General features: G+C 37.5%; 1 protein-coding gene across 6 annotated transcripts in view; it reads left to right on the forward strand.

Moving 5' to 3' along the window:
- The window catches only part of UBR2 (ubiquitin protein ligase E3 component n-recognin 2), a 128,542-nt gene that overhangs the window by 947 nt on the left and 108,815 nt on the right, over positions 1-18,780 (forward strand). For all 6 annotated transcript variants that reach the window (XR_008665150.1, XM_055330931.1, XM_055330932.1 and 3 more), the window contains exon 2: positions 8,322-8,581. Coding sequence is in view for 5 of the 6 variants with exons in the window: in XM_055330931.1 (XP_055186906.1) it covers positions 8,322-8,581 (260 nt within the window). In the remaining variant the exon portion in view is untranslated. The remainder of the gene's footprint in view (positions 1-8,321; positions 8,582-18,780) is intronic.

An 18,780-nucleotide genomic window follows, 5' to 3' on the forward strand; every position in this document is an offset into this window, starting at 1 on the left:
GGCTGCCCAGACCGGGTTCCTACTTTGTTTCTGGGCTCGACCTAAGGCACCAAAGGGTGCAAACGACGGTGTTCTTCTCCCTCTACCTATACCCCCGTTCAGTGCATTTCCCCACCGGTTTGGTCAGTCGACAGCGTTGATGAATGTGCCGAAAGTAGTGTCTGGGCATGTTTACTGAGTGTGAGAAAGCAGTAGTGGAGGCTGGGAGATTAAAACAACAACAACAACTTCTTCTAGGAGTTGGGGATAGGTGGATGGAAAGGAATTGTTAATACACTGAGCGGCTTTCAACGTACAGAGACTAATACGAGATTTGGTCACAGCAATAGTAGGAAGAGTTAAACCACAAACTTAAACCATTCAAGCCGAGTTTTGTAGTGAAAGTGTGTTATAAATATGCTCATGTAAGCAGCAGAGTTGTAAAATGATTACTTTAATAAATTCGATGGCACCTTTCCTCAAGGACACTGAACGCCATTAGAACAGATTTTCCACACACACACACACACAAAAAAAGATTGTCCAGAATGATTATGAATGGACTCAAACAACCTAGGCCTCACCTCTGAGGTCTCCTATTTAAAAACCTTAGTTTCTAGGGGGGGAGTGACCTTTGAAATCATGCCAACAATCTTAATGTTATGAACAAAATTTTAGGAGGGCCCTTTGGAGTTGTTGGTCCCTGAGGAGATTTTTGTGTGAATTGATGAGGACACTAAAGTCAGAGTGGAAGCAGTTGACAGGAGTAGACGTGAAAATTTTAATGTGTTGTTGAATGATGACTCTTGGATTTTTTTTTTTTTTTAACAAGCTTGTTTAGGTCTGTTTTCATTTACTTTCTACATAATATCGCAACAACCAGAGGATTTTCATCCCACATCTGCCTTTCATTTATCAAAGAGATTTGAAAAAAATAAAATAAATGAAAGTGTTACAAGTAGACGGTAAAATGATCAGAATGATAGCTATTCCCTGTCATTGTGTCAATATCCATATTGATATTTTAATCTGTTGTCTAACCTCAAAGCGGTGGTGTTGTTTTTACTCCCACTGAATTCTGTGTGTTGCTGTTGGGCCAGCGACACAGGCTGTGTGCTAAATTTTTCCAATTCTGAAACTACAACCTATTAAGTGATTGGAGTTTCTCCACCTTGTTGAAGTTCCTGTGGAAACTAGTTATAAACGGTGTTAGAGACCAATGCAATAATTCTTATGCAGTGAAATTCTCAGGCAGACGCAGTGGGAGAAATTAAGGGAAAAGCAATCAAAATGTACTGATTTGGGCTTAATTTGAGTTTGTGAAGATCACAATCTGAGCTATGTTTTACTTTTCTGTTTACTTTTAGATGGTTTTCTGAGAAAAGATGAAAAAACATTTAAAGACCAACAAAAGTCCTTAAAGAAGATGCAAACTAATATTAAAAATACAAGATTCTTCCAGCTATATAACCTGGCCTTGCTTGGGGGTTTATTGTCTGTATTTAGTTAAAACCACATAACACTTAAAACAATTCTTTCATCTTAGGCTATAGCACAGTGCTTTATCACAAATTAAAAAGGTTTTCTTGGTTGAAGAGTAAGTTTCAGAGTAAACAAAGCAGTTATTGTAGCCTTTAGACCTTCATTACTGGTAATTTAAAATTATTTAGTAAGCTTAGTGTCATTTTTCTCACACTTTATTTATACACTGCTTTTTAAATTTCTTTTATGAGGAGGAAGGACTTTTTGTCATCTTATGTATTCTAACAAGCATGCCTCACAAATAAAAGCATTTAAACACTCTCTTCGATAATTATAAGCTTATCAACTATCTTTAAGTGGCCCTTTTCTCTTTTTTTTGGTAGAATTGATTCCACAATATGAGTTTCGTAGCACTTCTCTGAGTCTATCTACATTTTTTGCTCCACGGATTTTATTATAATGTGTTCCAGGGGATGATTGTGATTTAAGAAGTACATATATTGTTTTTCCCCAAACATAAATACGTAGAGTTTTATGTCTATATTGGATATTTTTTGCTTTTAAATTTTGACAGTTTTATACATAATTCACATGTATAAATTCAGTTCGGTTGGTTTTTAACATATCCACATTTGGGCAAGCATCACCACAATTTTAGAACATTTTCATCACCCCAAAAAAGATCCTATACCTATCAGTAGTTACTTCCTGTTTTCCCCTAAACTCCCAAACTAAACTACTTACCTATTTTCTGTCTCCACTGATTTGCTTATTCTGGAAATTTCATATAAATGGAACCATAACAATATGTTGTCTTTTTGACTGGTTTCTTTCATTTAGCAGATGTTTCGAGGTTCATCCTTGTAGCATGTATCAATACCTCATTCCTTTTTATTGCCAAATGATTTTCCATTGTATGAATATACCATATATCATTTATCCGTTTGTCAGTTGATGGATATTTGCGTTTCCACTTTTTGGATATTACGAATCATGCTGCTGTGAACATTTGTGTCCATTTTTGTGAAGACATCTTCATTTCTCTTGGGCATATACTCAGGCATGAAATTGCTGGGTTCTGTGGTAATTTTATGTTTAATGTCTTGGGAAACTGCTAAACTGTTTTCCAGTGTGACTGCATCATTTTACATTTTCACCAACAGTATGTGAGGGTTCCAGTGAATTATTCCATATCTTTGCCAACACTATTATTGTCTTTTTTTTTCTTAAGATTTTATTTATTTATTCATGAAAGACATACAGAGAGAGGCAGAGACATAGGTAGAAGGAGAAGCAGGCTCCCCACAGGGAGCCCAATGCCGGAACTCTATCCCAGGACCCTGGAATCACGACCTGTGCCAAAGGCAGATGTTCAACCATTGAACCACCCAGGTGTCCTTGTCTTTTTGATTATAGCCATTCTATTGAGTGTGAATGGTATCTCATTGTAGTTTTTATTTGTATTTCCCTTGTGACTGTTAATACTGAATATCTTTTGTGAGTTTATTGGCTGTACATCTTTAGAAGTGTCAGTTCAGGTCTTTTGCCCATTTTTAAATTAGACTTTTATTATTGAGTTTCTATATTTTGATTTGTGAATGCTTTTACTTCATTTCTGGAACTCTTAATACGATTTGTTTAAAATTTTTCTTAATATTGTCTTAAAAACCTCCTTTCAGCACTAGTGATTATTGTTTTATAATTGACTTACACGTTGGTGATCTTTGTTTGAAAACAAAATCAAATGTGGTTAAAGGATACAATTTTAATTGAGTATAAAATAGTAATTAGATAGTGTAATAAAAGGCTAACCTCTAGGGATTCTTTCATTTTTATGTTTATTGTACTTGCTCTCTATCCCAAGGCTTAAATTTAGCATTCAAAAAAGGAAAGCTCCTGGAAACATTGTCATAACATGTTTACTTTAGTGGAATGAGTTGACAGTTTCTTTACTTCCTTATGGAGGACTTCTAATAAGATAGTGCTTATTACTTCGTTGTGCACATTGGTGTGACAGCCACAAGTGTCTGAAATAAGGACAGATTAACATGCAACCAAATTAGAAATCTCAATGGTTTTTCCTGTTGAAGAAATCATTACAGTTAGCTTATGTTACTGAGGATAGGAAAAGCCATTGCTTTTATTCTTTTGAGAAATACGTAAGCCATTTTTGTGAAAGGTAGCCAAAAAATGTTTTCCCCTTGCTCAATTTCTCTTCACAATTATTTTTTCTTTTAATCTATAGTGTTGCCAGTCACTAATTCAATATTTCTGGTATAGAGTTCTTATGTGAAGGTACTTTGCTTTGTATATTAAGTGTTTAATGAAGTTTAAATGCCTGTTGTGGATCCCAAATCTTTTGGGTGGTTTTAAATTTGAAGGAAATGTCTGCTTTTCTTGAACCAGATGTTTATATCTTCTTAATAATTTATAAAAATACATTACAAACAGTTTTTAGGATGAAATGCTTTTACTAATATGTAATATATTAGCAAATATTAGTAATATGTTATATTGTGTATAATGTTACATATAATAAATATTACAATAATAGAGTAAAATATATAGTAAACATATAAAATATGTTTAGTAAACATATAAAATATTTTATATAAGGTTGATTTTTTTTTTTTCTTAATCATAAGTTGATATTAGTTTCTGAATATTTTGGTTAAGGAATTTATGAATAGGGAGTGCCCTGCTGGCTCCTTTGATAGAGCATACAACACTTAATCTCAAGGTCGTGAGTTAAAAAAGCCCCATGTTAGACATGGAAACTTCTTTAATAAAAAAAAAAAAAAAAAGGAAAGAAAAAAATCTATGAACAGATTTGACCTATCAGTGTTGGAGCCACAAGAAGACACATAATTTCTTTTAGAAAGCATCACCTTTTATTCTCCCTGGATTAAAATCCTGCAAAAGTGGTTTTAAGAAAAATAAGAATTTAAGATATAAGAAAAACAAATATGGTTGTTAAACCTTTAAATGTTTTGTAAATTAACATTGCCTGAAGCATAACTTTCTGGGATTATAGGATTGAATTCTTTGAATATTTAAAGCTTAATATTTTTTTTAAATTTATTTATTTATGATAGTCACAGAGAGAGAGAGAGAGAGAGGCAGAGACACAGGCAGAGGGAGAAGCAGGCTCCATGCACCGGGAGCCCGATATGGGATTCGATCCCGGGTCTCCAGGACCGCGCCCTGAGCCAAAGGCAAGCGCCAAACCGCTGCGCCACCCAGGGATCCCTAAAGCTTAATATTTTTATCCAGAAATAAATTGCTTAGGATAATTTGTATCTTCATTCACATTTTGAAATAGAGTTTCTGAAAAGTGGGTGAAAAACTAAACATTTATCCTTAGATGTGCCCAAAAAGTATTTTTTTAGCTCAGAGAATTAGATTTTAGGTTGCTTTTTCGTTGATGACTCTGCCTTTATCTATTGAGTACTTTTTTTTTCTTTTTTTTTCTTTTTTTACTATTGACTACTTTTTAAAAAAATATATCCTTTTGTAATTGCAGAACTTAGTGTGTGCAATATTGATTTCAAGTCACTTCTCTAAAGAGATAATCCTTAATTCTGTGGGATTATCTCCTGCAAAGTGCTGTTGTTTTAAGAGTAATTTAGTTTCTTACTGGCATAAAGCAAACACAACTAAATTGGTAACATTTGAAAAAGATAGTTTCTCTTCACGGGTGAAAACTTTTTCATTGTGTTCCTAAGAAGCTTCAATTCTGTCCCTTAATTTACAAAGAAGATTTTTACATTTTTAGTACACATGAAAATGTGAGGTTGATTAGAAAGTTAATATATATATCACCTCAGGAATATTTAAATCTCTCTCTATATATAGTTATTTTTATTTTTTATTTTTACTTTATTATTATTTTTAAAGATTTTATTTATTTATTCATGAGAGACACAGAGAGAGGCAGAGACAGGCAGAGGGAGAAGCAGGCTCCATGCAAGGAGCCCAACGTGGGACTTGATCCTGGGCCTCCAGGATCACGCCCTGGGCCAGAGGCAGGCACCAAACCGCGGAGCCACCTAGGCGCCCCTATAGTTATTTTTAGAAGGAAGGAAGTAGGTGAAGATTGTACAAGTAAGAGTTAAAATGAAGACCTTATATGGTGTTAAATATTACTGGAACGTTAACTCTTTTAACCAGGATGTAATGTGATCTTCGGTTGTAATCCATAGGTAAACATTGAGCCTGTGAGTTAGCAGTTCCATTAACTGCATTTCTGTAGAAGTGAGTCCTTTCATGTATTCTGATTTAAAATATTTCCCTGGTTTAGAGCCAAAATAAGTTGCAATTACTCAAAGCAGTATGGTGGACAAATAAAGATACAGAATTGGCAGGGTTAAATGACAATACAGGGAAAAGGTTGAAGATAAAAGGGAAAAGGAAGGAGGTAGTTTGAAGGATGCTTTATCGAGGGCTTATTTGGTTTGGTTTTTAGAGACTGCAGGCCTGGATCTATTATCTCTCCTTTCATTAAAGCCACCTGGAGCATCTTTCTACACTATCAATGTTATATGACAGTAAGTAGTATAAATATATTTATAGTCATTTAGTTAACAGATTTTAATAAATGCCCACGAGGCTGGGTTCTGTTTTAGACCTAGAGGAAGTGGGAATGGGTGGTGGGAGTGAGGAATGGGCAGAGCGGGCATTTTAGAGAAAGTGAAACATACATGGGGTTCTGAAGAATGAGTAGAAAATAGCCCACAGAGCAGAGAGGAACACTACAGGCCACAAGGAGGAAAAATAGTATGACAGAGGCAAAGGGCCTTATCAGCCATGTCACGGGACTTGACTTGATCTTAAATACTAGGGGAAGCTGAATGACATGATCAGATTGACGTTTTGCAAGAATCACTCTGATAATGAGGTTAGAAAATGGACTGTACAAGGGCAAGACTAGCGGTGTGTGTGTGTGTGACTGATTAGGACATTTTTGCACTAATCTTGGTAAAACATAGGAGTGGGGGTTTTGGATCAGAGTAGGGGGGATGATGCCTGTGGAGATGGAGAGAAAGAAATGGATGGAGTCAACAGATTATTTAGGAAGCCTAATAGATAAGACATGACTAATTGGATGTTGGATTGAGGAAGAAGGAAGATTTTCAGGTTTTTCTGGTGTGGATACTTAGGTAGATGCTGGTATCTAAAATAGGGAAGTGGAGAGAATAGGTTTTTGAGGAGGGGTAGTGGAGATCATAAGTTCAGTTTTAGACCTATTGAACTGATGTTTAAATCAGGAGAAACTTTCTTGTATTTCTCTATACACTTAGCAATACTTGTGGCCACTGAATGTGTTTTTTTCCCATACGAAGCAATTCTCTAATCCCCTGCAGAGACACAAAGTGGGTGTCCTACAATTCAATTCTGACACTATACACCTGAAGTTGACATCAGATCCCAGATTAAGGGCTCAGTCCCATAAGACTGCCCTCCTGACTACTTCAGATGCCAGTAACAAGCAGTGATCTTCAGGTTACCTAGAACTTCTGTCTCACTTGGCTACGAATTGAGGGTTCCCATGACCCCCCTTTTGGGTTCAATAAATTGCTAGAATGGCTCACAGAACTCAGGGAAACTATTTACTAGATTATTGATTTATTGTAAGATGATACAATTCAGGCACAGCAGATGGAAGAGATGCATAGAGCAAGGTATGTGGGAAGAGATGCAGAGCTTCCATGCTGTGGGTGCACCAGTACTTCTGTGTTCAACATCCCAGTAGCTCTGTGTTCACCATCCCAGAAGTTCTTTGAACCCCAACATAGAAGTTTTTATGGAAGCTTAATTATGTAAGCATTCTTGAATAAATCATTGTCTGTTAATGATTAGCTCAACTTCCAGCCCCTCTCCCCTCCCTGAGGCTGGGGGTGGAGGCTATACCAACCTTCTTATCACATGGCTTGTTCCCCTGGCAACCAGGTCTCCATCCCTAGGGGCTTTCCAAAAGTCACCTCATTAACTTCAGCTCTAGCTCAGTTGAAAGGAGGTTAATTATCACAGGTAGTGGACATAAAAGTTTAGGACAGAAAAGTGGCTTTTGTTTGTTTTTGGGCTGGGAGAGCAGAAGGGAAAGGGCTTATAGACAGGTTGATTAGAGAAAGAAGGTGTAATTGATAGAACAAAGTATCTTGTAGACTCATATTCATAAGAGACTGGTGTATCATTAATCAATGAGAAGTCTAAGTGGCATATTGGCTGTCTGTATTCACTGCATACTCTTCCTATCAGCAAACTGACATGAGGATCCAGATCACAGTCAGTATATCATTTGAGCAAAACATTATTAGAAAGGAAGTCAGATGGGCCTAATGACTAGTGTCTTTTTTTTTTTTTTTTTTTTTTTTTTTTTTTAGATTTTATTTATTCATGAGAGAGAGAGAGAAGAAGGGACATAGGCAGAGGGAGAAGCAGGCTCCCTGTGGGGAGCCTGATGTGGCACTCCATCCCAGGACCCAGGGATTACAACCTGAGCCAAAGGCAGTGGCTCAACCACTGAGCCACCCAGGTGCCCCTGGCTAGTGTTTTATATGATGATTTGTTGTGGTCATTTTCCTATAACTCCCTACAGAAGGTTGCTTCAAGAGTCATTTTGAGGAGAGGGATCATTTTACTTGAAGTAAAGTAGAATTCTGAAATGCTTGCCATTTTAATAAAGTTCTAAATGATTTTTACCCTTTTTGGAAAGAAAACACAGTTTTGAGTGACATCAACAAAATATATGACACTTTTATCATTATATTTGTACCTAAAAGAATATATAGTAGTAGGTTTATTCAAATTAGCAGTTTAACATTGTTTAAACCTATTTTTTCTTTTTTCTTTTTTTAAAGAAATGGCTGCAAGCAACTGACCTCACTAGAGAAGTGTACCAGCATTTAGCCCACTATGTACCCAAAATCTACTGCAGGGGTCCCAACCCTTTTCCACAGAAGGAGGACATGCTGGCACAGCATGTTTTGTTGGGACCAATGGAATGGTACCTTTGTGGTGAAGATCCCGCATTTGGATTTCCAAAACTTGAACAAGCAAATAAACCTTCTCATCTTTGTGGTCGTGTTTTTAAAGTAGGAGAGCCTACATACTCTTGCAGGTAAAATATTGTCATTTTCTTTCTAAAGGGCTCTTGTTTTTACGTTTTTTCCCTAAAACCTTATGTTTTTGTTTTAAAATTAGAAAATACATCTATATTAAGAAAGTCTGCACAGTAAACACGTATGGTTTATTAAATAATCATGAAATAAATATTCATGTAATTATTTTCCAGGTCAAGAAATAGAACATCATCAGCATTCCAGAAAACCACTGTGTGCTTTCTTCCTTTCCTGTATTTAACTGCTGCCCTGACTTGTAATAGTCACTTCTTTACTTTTCTTGATAGTTTTCTAGTTATTCTTTTCAACATGGGACTTGAACTCCCGACACTGAGATCAAGACCTAAGCTTAGATCAAGAGTGGGACACTTAACCAACTGAACACCCAGATGCCCCTCTAGTTAGTGATTCTTATTAATGTCCACATTACCTTACATTTGGCCAGTGGGAGCCCTGTCACACTAGTGTCATCCTTTTTACATGCCTTCATTATTAGGGTGTTTTTTTTTTTTAATTTAATTTATTTATTCATGAGGGACAGGCAGAGGGAGAAGCAGGCTCCCCGCTGGGAGCCCTATGCAGGACTGTATCCTGGGACCCCAGGATCACACCCTGAGCAGACACTCAACCACTGAGCCACCCAGGTGTCTCACCTTCATTGGTTTTTGAGTGCTTCTTTGCTTTCTGGCACAAGATATCCATAGCTTACTTTGTACTTACTCTGAACCATAAGTAGAATCAGCCATTTCAACAAGGAGTTTTCATTTTAGGTAGGAATGATAGTTAGAAACCATTATCTGGTTGTTATATGTACTTAACTGCTATAGAATAACTTAACCTTTTTTATTTTTTTAAATGTTGAGAATTGAGTATACAAGGGCAGTAGATGGAGAGGAAACCTTTGAAACCATTTACTCCTCTATTTCACAGAACTAGTCATTGTCAACAGTTTCTTATGTATCCTTCCAGAAATTTTTTATGCATATCCAGGCCTATATATATGGCTATCTTACACATATATGCAAACATACATACAAAAGGGAGTATGTGTTACATATATTTTGGGCTAAATTTTCCTTCCTCTGTTTAACAGAATCTTGACTTCTGTCCATATCAGCTGATATAGCTAGGTAACATTCCATTGCGTGGATGTACTATTTATAGAGGCCTTATGTAACATTTCTTTTTCTTAACACTTTTTCCTATAAGATTTAAATTTATTAAGTTCAATTTTGGTTAAGGCCTATAAGTTTCTATGGTAATTTTTTTTATAAGCGTGGTTAGAATACCAGTAGAGATCTTTTTATATTTTGAAATATGGTTAGATGTAATTTTTGTCTTTATAAAAACTTCTTTGAGTTCTCTTATTGATGTTTGAAGCAACGGACAAAGAAACTGAGATCCACTTGTTCCAGTAATGTCTTTTGTAGCAAAAGTATCCATTTCCACCACATATATTTGAATATCATTTCTTTTAATCTTCAATCTGGAATATTTTCTCAGGGTTTTTGTTTTGTGTTTTTTGTGAGTTATTTATTTATTTTTTTTGCATGATCTTGATACTTTTTTAAATGTCCATTTGGGTTTGTCTGATCCACTTTATGATTGGAGTCAGGTTGCTTCTTTCACAGGAATATCACAGAAATAACATGTTCTCATTCTCATTTTACTCTATCAAGTAGCATATAATTTTTATTTGATAACTGATGATGTTAATTTAGATCATTTGATTAAGACTTCTCTACTGTGAAGTTACTCTTTTACCCTTTATAATCAGTAAGTTTTTGTGGAGAGATACTCTAAGCTCTTAATGTTTTTTTTTTTGTTGTTGTTGTTATTTATTTATGATAGTCACAGAGAGAGAAAGAGAGAGAGGCAGAGGCACAGGCATAGGGGGAAGCTCCATGCACCGGGAGCCCGATGTGGGATTCGATCCCGTGTCTCCAGGATCGCGCCCTGGGCCAAAGGCAGGCGCCAAACCGCTGCGCCACCCAGGGATCCCACTCTAAGCTCTTAAATATCCTATTTCTTATCAAACATTAATTTTATTCATTTATTTATTTCAGTATATATTCATGAAAGCCCAACATTATTCATGGAAGCCCAACATTCTTGTGTTCCAGTAGTTCTAGATTTAACTAATGGGAGGCCCTGTCTTCTTTGTTCTCATGTCCCCGTTATTCTTTGAACACTTCCTTGTTCTAACACAAGATATTTAGGGCACATCTTGGACTTTCTCCTCCCCCAGACCTGAAATCAGTCATTTCTCTAAGGAGCCTGGTTCCTTTTCAGTAGATATTAGTCTTAAGAAATAAAATACTAAGTGTTGCTATTGGTATGTCACCAATCCCCCAGGCCCTTGCAGTGGATCTGTATTTTATATATGTCTATAGCTACATACTGAAAGAAATATTGAAAACATGCATTTAGAGTAATCTCTCCAGTTCCAATTGAATGCCACAGGCTTCTCTCTTTTCTCCCTTTGCATATTTGTGATTTCCTTTCTCATGAATCTGATTCTCATTGTCCTAAAAATATTTATTTATTTGATCATTTCCTCATATACAACCATTCTTCATTGTTGCTGCCACTGCCACCCAGCTCCATGTGATTGCCCTCCTTACTCATTTGAGCTCCACACCCTATGCTGGGCGTGATAGCCTTCCCCCTCCACTTGTTAGGGCAGATCTAAGAGAAGTCTTTAAGATGTATGGTCACAGCCTTCATGTTGAATCAGCTGGGTATCTGCCTTGACCAGAACTCCAGAGACCTCTAGCACTGCTTGCTTGCTGGACTTCAGGTATCTCTGTGGCATTCTTCATTCCATAGCAGCCATTCTTTGACAAGTGTCACCCTCTGCATGTGCAGCCCAACCCTCAGCCAAGAACTCATCCATAGGTGACTACCACATAGACTGTCGTTTCGCAGTCTCCCCTGTCCTGCATATAATCCCTCTCTGGTTTCCTGCTCCAAGGCTTCTAGCTCTTTTACCTGCCCCAAATTTGATCTAGTCTCAGCTTAGTGAGACCTTCTTGCACTACTTAGATTCTAGCTCACTGTGCCACAGGTGGGAGTTTATTCCCTCGATCAGAGAGCCTTATGTATTCATCTAGTTTTATGGCTGTGTACAGTGGGAGGCTGGTTGAGTACCAGTTACTCTATTGTTTTTTTTATTTTTTTATTTTTATTTATTTATGATAGTCACAGAGAGAGAGAGAGAGAGAGGCAGAGACACAGGCAGAGGGAGAAGCAGGCTCCATGCACCGGGAGCCCGACGTGGGATTCAATCCTGGGTCTCCAGGATCGCGCCCTGGGCCAAAGGCAGGCGCCAAACCGCTGCGCCACCCAGGGATCCCCCAGTTACTCTATTGTAACCAGAAGTGGAAGCCCCAGTATTTATTTTAACAGAGAAAGTTGCTTATGTTTTTTTTTTTATCACGTTTTAGGTGTTACATTTAATGCCAAGTGCTTCATATGAAATCATATTTAATCCTTATACAAACTTCTGAGATAATATCCCCAAGGAGACTGTGGCTCAGAGTGGTTAAGTGACTTACCTGCAGCCATAAAAATTGAAACCAGGGCTCTCAGATTCTCAAATCCATGATACTTTCATTTTATCTTTATTGATCCTCATATATTGGTCTCCTATGAATTTTTCATTCAAATTCAGTAAAAAGAGAGGGAAAATAGGAAAAATGTTCTGCTTTTCTTGTGACTAAATCTGTCTAGTTCCTAAATTCTGAGAGATGTTCTTTATTGTTAAAATATTAGTGAATGAAATGAGGACAATGAACTAGATAGTTTTGCTTTTTAATGTTTTTAGAAAAAAAAAATCCACTGTCATTCCCACTGGTGCCTGAAACTCAAATCTGGGAACCATTACATGCCAGCATTCTGGGTTCCTAAGCAGAAAATCCTATTGCATTGTAATATGACTTCTGTACTACAAAGTACCTGCAAAGAATATTAGATAAAAATATTTGGACTGGAGAAAGCTTTTGGTATTGTGAACTTGGCCTGAATCCTTTTCTACCTCATTATCCCTAGTTTAGGCTAGTCTATAAGCCTTTCTTTCTTTCCTTTCTTTCTTTCATTTATTTATTCATGAGAGACACAGAGCGAGAGAGAGGCAGGCAGAGACACAGGCAGAGGGAGAAGCAGGCCCCACGCAGGGAGCCCAACGTGGGACTCGATCCCAGGTCCCCAGGATCACAACCCAGGCCAAAGGCAGCACTAAACTGCCGAGCCACCCGAGCTGCCCTATAAGCTGTTCTTTCCCTATTGCAGATGTTTGGCAATTAGGATAGCCTCATACATATTAGCTGCTCAGCAAATATTTATTGAGGAAATGTCTGTTACATTGTTCAAAGTACAGAGGACAGTTTTATTTATTTTATTTTTTAAAATATTTTATTTATTTATGATCGACAGAGAGAGAGAGGCAGAGACACAGGCAGAGGGAGAGGCAGGCTCCATGCCGGGAGCCCGACGTGGGACTCGATCCCAGGGCTCCAGGATCGCGCCCTGGGCCAAAGGCAGGCGCTAAACTGCTGAGCCACCCAGGGATCCCACAGAGGACAGTTTTAAAGATATTTTGCTGTTACTACTTTAATTGAATTCCTTGAATATTCCTATTTTTTTGCCCGTTTCCATACCTGTCTGGTGGCAACCTATTTATTGTAAGCCAGCTACTTTTGGAGATGTTATTCATGATTATGTACAGGATCCTTCTCATTCTAGATTTTTTTTTTAATTTTTTTTTTTTAAATTTATGATAGTCACAGAGAGAGAGAGGCAGAGACATAGGCAGAGGGAGAAGCAAGCTCCATGCACCAGGAGCCCGACGTGGGATTCGATCCTGGGTCTCCAGGATCGCGCCCTGGGCCAAAGGCAGGCGCCAAACCGCTGCGCCACCCAGGGATCCCTCATTCTAGATTTTACAACTTTGAATATTCACTCTTATACCTAGCCAATTAATTAATAGGACAGCTGGTACAATAGGTAGGTACACAGCACATTAATCTCTCTTAGGAATTTATTGCCACCCTATTTAATCTTTTAACTATAGGCACAGTATTCAGGAATTTTGTTAGTCCTAGAAATTCATATAGGTCTATGTGGGTCCATCCCAGAGAAGACGTTGGGTACAGGAGGTCTTGATTAAATTGACAGAGTTGTGGGATCTTCCATTACTAGAAGAAGTAAGAAGAATCTTATCTTCAAAGATGATTGTGGAATAGGCTTTTGGGAGTATGGACAAGTGGAGTGGGATGACAGGAGGTGGAATATATTTATTCCCTCAGTGAAAATGGTGCACTGAAAAGCTATTTGCCTGTATTGGAAGGTTAGGTGTGCATAAAGGATTTGTGGGTAAAACTGGGTCAGAGATGATCTTAGTAGATTTTTTTTCTGTAGTGCATGTGCTCAAGTTTGAACTTGGTATGTCAGCCCAGAGTTTCTCTGAGATATAAATTCATTTTACTACATTTTACTATGGTCCAAAGGTTTGGGTTAATCCATTGTCCCTGTTCTGGGTATTCTGTGTATTGAGAGGATGTATGTAATCAATGGAAAGGAATGCCTCTTATTGCGAGGAGGAAATTTTCACTTTGTTGACATCATCTAAAGAGAGCCACAAGGGTATATTAAGGATAGAGAACACAAAGAACAGCCTCAGGTGCCGCTTTTTAGAATTTAAAAAACTAACAGGCAAAACATGCATTTGGTTATATCTTTCAAAAGGTACAAAATTGTATGCCATGAAAAGGAACCTTCCTTCTCCATCCCTTAATTTCCCTGTTTCCTTATCCAGAAGTGACCACCATGAGTAGTTTCTGGTGTATTCTTCCAGATACCCTATGCATATCAAGCATTTCTATTTTATTCAGTAAATGGTAGCATATCACTTAAACTGTGTTTTTACCTTATTTAAAGTTTGTCCTTAAAATTGTTACATAACATTAGAGAGTATGCACCCACTTTGTCTTACTGTTTTTTTTTAAAGATTTTATTCATGAGATACACACAGAGAGGCGGAGATATAGGCAGAGGGAGAAGCAGGCTCCTTCTGGGGAACCTGATGCAGGACTCGATCCCAGAACCCCAAGATCATGACCTGAGCCAAAGGCAGATGCTCAACTCGTGAGCCGTCTGGGTGTCCCTGTCTTAGGTTTTAATGGCTGATTAGGATTCTACTGTAGGATATTCTGTCCTTTACTTACTAGCCTTCTATTAATAGACATTTAGGTTGTTTCTAATATTACAAATAATACCACACTGAATATCTTTGTGTGTCTTTGTGCACATGTAGAAGTAGATCCACAGGATACATTCCTGAAAGTAAAATTTCTGTGTCGAGTATGCATATATTTATTTCTCTGAGTGATCAGTAGTAAAAACTTATAAAAAGGAGGTGATGTGCTAGTTTGAGGAAAAGAGTCAGGGTTGGGGACAAACAACAGAAACTGCAATGAAGATGATGGGCGAGTTTTGAAAATCTTTTAGCCAGCCTTACAGAGAGAAGAACCCAGGAAGAACATGATAGTGTGTGGCAGCCAGAAAGAGGAGGCAGATTGTTCAGTTACTTGAACTGTAGAGGGAAGAAAGCAGTGTCTGGTGTCCTGCACATGAATAGCTAACTAGCCTGGGGTGAGAAAAATTTAATTTATAAAGGGTCCAGAAGGTCCTAAGTTTGGACTCCACTCCTAACAGATATTTCTTTTTTTAAAAAAATATTTTATTTTTTTATTCATGAGAGACACAGAGAAAGATATATAGGCAGAGGGAGAAGCAGGCTCCCTGCAGGAAGCCTGATGCTGGACTTGATCCCAGGACCCCAGGATCACAACCTGAGCTGAAGGCAGATGCTTAACCACTGAGCCACCCAGGCGCCTCTCCTAAGAGATATTTCTAAACTTTGCTGTTACCTGAAGTTGACCACAGTAGGTTAAAGGGTACTGTCCTTCGCAAGACTATCCAAAAATAGCTGCAAGTTTGGGGGTTCCCAGGGCTCCATCAGTTCTAATCAGCTGGCTGCAAATTTCAGGTGTAGATTACTGTATGTTACATAATTCACTAGAACAACGCCCAAAACTGAGAAAAATGCTGTATTTATGATTAAAGTTTTATCACAGCAATAGGAAACAAATTGGAATCAGCCAGAGATACATAGGAAGATTTCCAAGTGCAAAGCTTCTGTTGTCCTCAGGGACACGTTATCTTCCTGGCACATTAATGCATGACAATACACATATGGTATTGGCAACCAGGGACTCTCATCCAGGCTTTGGTGTCCAGAGTTTTTATTGAGGTTTCATTATGTAGGCATGACTAACTAAATCATTGCCTATGGGACTTAATATCCAGCTCCACTTCCTTCCCAGAGATAGGAGTAATATTACGTGGCTGAAAGCTTCAACCCTCCATGGTTTGTCTTTCTGTTATGGCCAGTCCCCACTCTGCCTCATTTATTAGCATAAACTATCATGTGAAGGGGGCAGCATGAATAACAGAGATACTCCTATCACACAGGAAATTGTAAGGATTTAGAGTTCCCTCCCAGGAACCCTGGGACAAAAGCCAGCCAGATTCTTTAATTACACAGTTGTTGAGAAAGTAAATGAGATTCTTTGTGTTTGCTTTCCACAGTTCTTAGCACATGGTAAACTCTTAGTAAATGTCCATGCTGGGGTCCTGGGGATGAATGTCTCCTGTTATTGCCATGTCTCATGTATTCCCATAAAACCCAGTGCCCTGGTAAAATGACATTGAGTCTATCATTTGGAAAGATGAAATATGGTTATTGAAATTCTAGGGGAGTTTCTAAACTAAATCCATCAAAGATTAAAGTGATTCATGTCTGTAGGATAGAGGTTTTCCTGAACTAGAAAAACTGATATTCAGGAGTCTTTTATGTGTGGTACTTAGGAAAGGAATTTGTGAAGGGAATTAAGTTAGTTTTTCCATAGACAGTTATTTGTTCATAGTTTCTAAACTTATATAGGTCACAAATTATCTTGTTAAAGCCTCTACTATGCCAGAAAAAGCTGTCCATTTTCAGGCAACAGGTTAGTATTTATATTTGTCTACATACTTATCAGGAAAAGTATAGTCAAATGTAACACTTGTTACTCCTTTCTAAATAGAGATGGTTGTTAGTAGGGGCAATAATCTTAACTTTGATCATATAACTATTTTACCATTTTATAACCGTTAAAAAAATAAAATATTAATAGGATATGAAATCATACTCTAATGTGGGATAAATTTTAACACTTCTCTTAGATGTAAAGAAATCATTCCATTGATTTCTGTGTATAGTTAAATTGAGGATTTTTTTTTAAAGATTTTATTTATTTATTCATGAGAGGCACAGAGAGAGAGGCAGAGACATAGGCAGAGGGAGAAGCGGGCTCCCTGCAGGGAGCCCCATGCAGGACTCAATCCCGGGATCATGACCTGAGCCAAAGGCAGCGGCTCAACCACTGAGCCACCCAGGCGCACCGAGAACTTTTTTTTAAGATGTGATTTATTTATTTAAAGAGAGAGAGCACAAGAAGGGGAAGCTACAGAGGGAAAGGGAAAACAGACTCCCCACTGAGCTGGGAGCCCAACGAGGGGCTCAATCCCAGGAACCTGTGATCATGACCTGAGCAGAAGGCAGATACTTAACCTACTGAGCCACCCAGGTACCCTGAGAACATTTTTTTTTTAATTAGAGTTTTATTTATTTAAGTAATTTCTACACCGAATGTAGGTGTAGCTCAAATTCATGAACCCGAGATCAAGTCACATGCTCTTCCATCCAAACCAGCCAGGCTCCCCAACAACATTTTTTTTTTAATAATTTAAAAGTTTACTGCATCAGTATTATAGATAACCAGAAGTTATGGTTGGGGAGTTATGCTATCAGGAATATTCTTAGCTTAGGTTTCCAGATAGTACTTTATGATGTTTTAGTATAAATTATTAAATGGTTTTGCTCAGGTGAAACTTTTTCTTTCTTTTTTCCTCAGGTGAAACTTTTTCTTAACTCTGATTCTGTTAGTCATGATAGATGAAGTTATGCTAAAAATAACAAACAACCCTATAGTCTTGAAGACTTTACCCAAAATATATTTATTACTCAGACCATGTGACCCATTTGGATAGGTGAGATCAGTGAGTGGAGGGTTCTACTCTGATTACTTTACACCATATTACATCTTCGCAAAATTAACAGTGCTTTTTAGGGTTCAGCACAGCAAGGGAAGAGTAGAGCTGAAAGGTCTTGCCCAACAAATAAATTGCACTAGCTCAGAATTATCAACTGTGCCCATATCCCTTTAGCCAGAACTAATCTGAAGGCCTCTGTTCAACTGCAAAACCGAGTAAGGAGGTGGGATTCTCCTGTATCTGGAAGAGATGCAAACTTACTCTCTGTGGATGAACATTAGAAGTCCCTTCAGTGATTTTTTTTTAGGGTTTTTGGGTTATTTTTCCTTCCTCACAGAGTGGTTAGGATAAAATGAGGTAATGTATAAATAAAGCACTTGGGGAAATATATATGTAAAAATTTTAAACCAAATGCTGAGAGTTTGGATGAGTTACTGAGCCATGAATAATATCTTAAGCAGAGGGGTAAACATAGTTTCATTTCTATTCTGTGTGGAAATATAAAGCTCTAATGTGGAAGAAAGAACTTATTTTCAGTAAGAATAGTTTGTTTCTTGGCTTTTAAAAATTTTTTGAAAACTTGATCTGTTTTTAGTTTATTTCTATTTTAAGACTGTCTTTTTGACATGAATTGAAATCAGTGCTGTATTAGTTTTTAAAATGTTGGTAACCTTTAATTATGTGCTACATGAATGAAATTATACTGTGTATATTGCAATTGTGACTTTTTTCCATTTAGCCATTTGTCTTAGAGATCTTTCCCTGTCAGTATATATAAATCTCATTCTTTTGCTTTATTTATTTATTTATTTATTTATTTATTTATTTATTTATTTATTTATTTATTTATTTTTAAGGATTTATTTATTTATTCATAAGAGACAGAGAGAGGCAGAGACATAGGCAGGAGGGAGAAGGCGACTTCTCCCAGGGAGCCCAATATAGGACTAAATTCCAGATCCCGGAATCACGCCCTGAGCCGAAGGCAGACACTCAACCGCTGAGCCACCCAGGTGTCTCAGTCTCATTCTTTTAACTTCTG

Source organism: Nyctereutes procyonoides, unplaced genomic scaffold (genome assembly GCF_905146905.1).
Source record: "Nyctereutes procyonoides isolate TBG_1078 unplaced genomic scaffold, NYPRO_anot_genome, whole genome shotgun sequence".
NCBI lineage: Eukaryota > Metazoa > Chordata > Mammalia > Carnivora > Canidae > Nyctereutes > Nyctereutes procyonoides.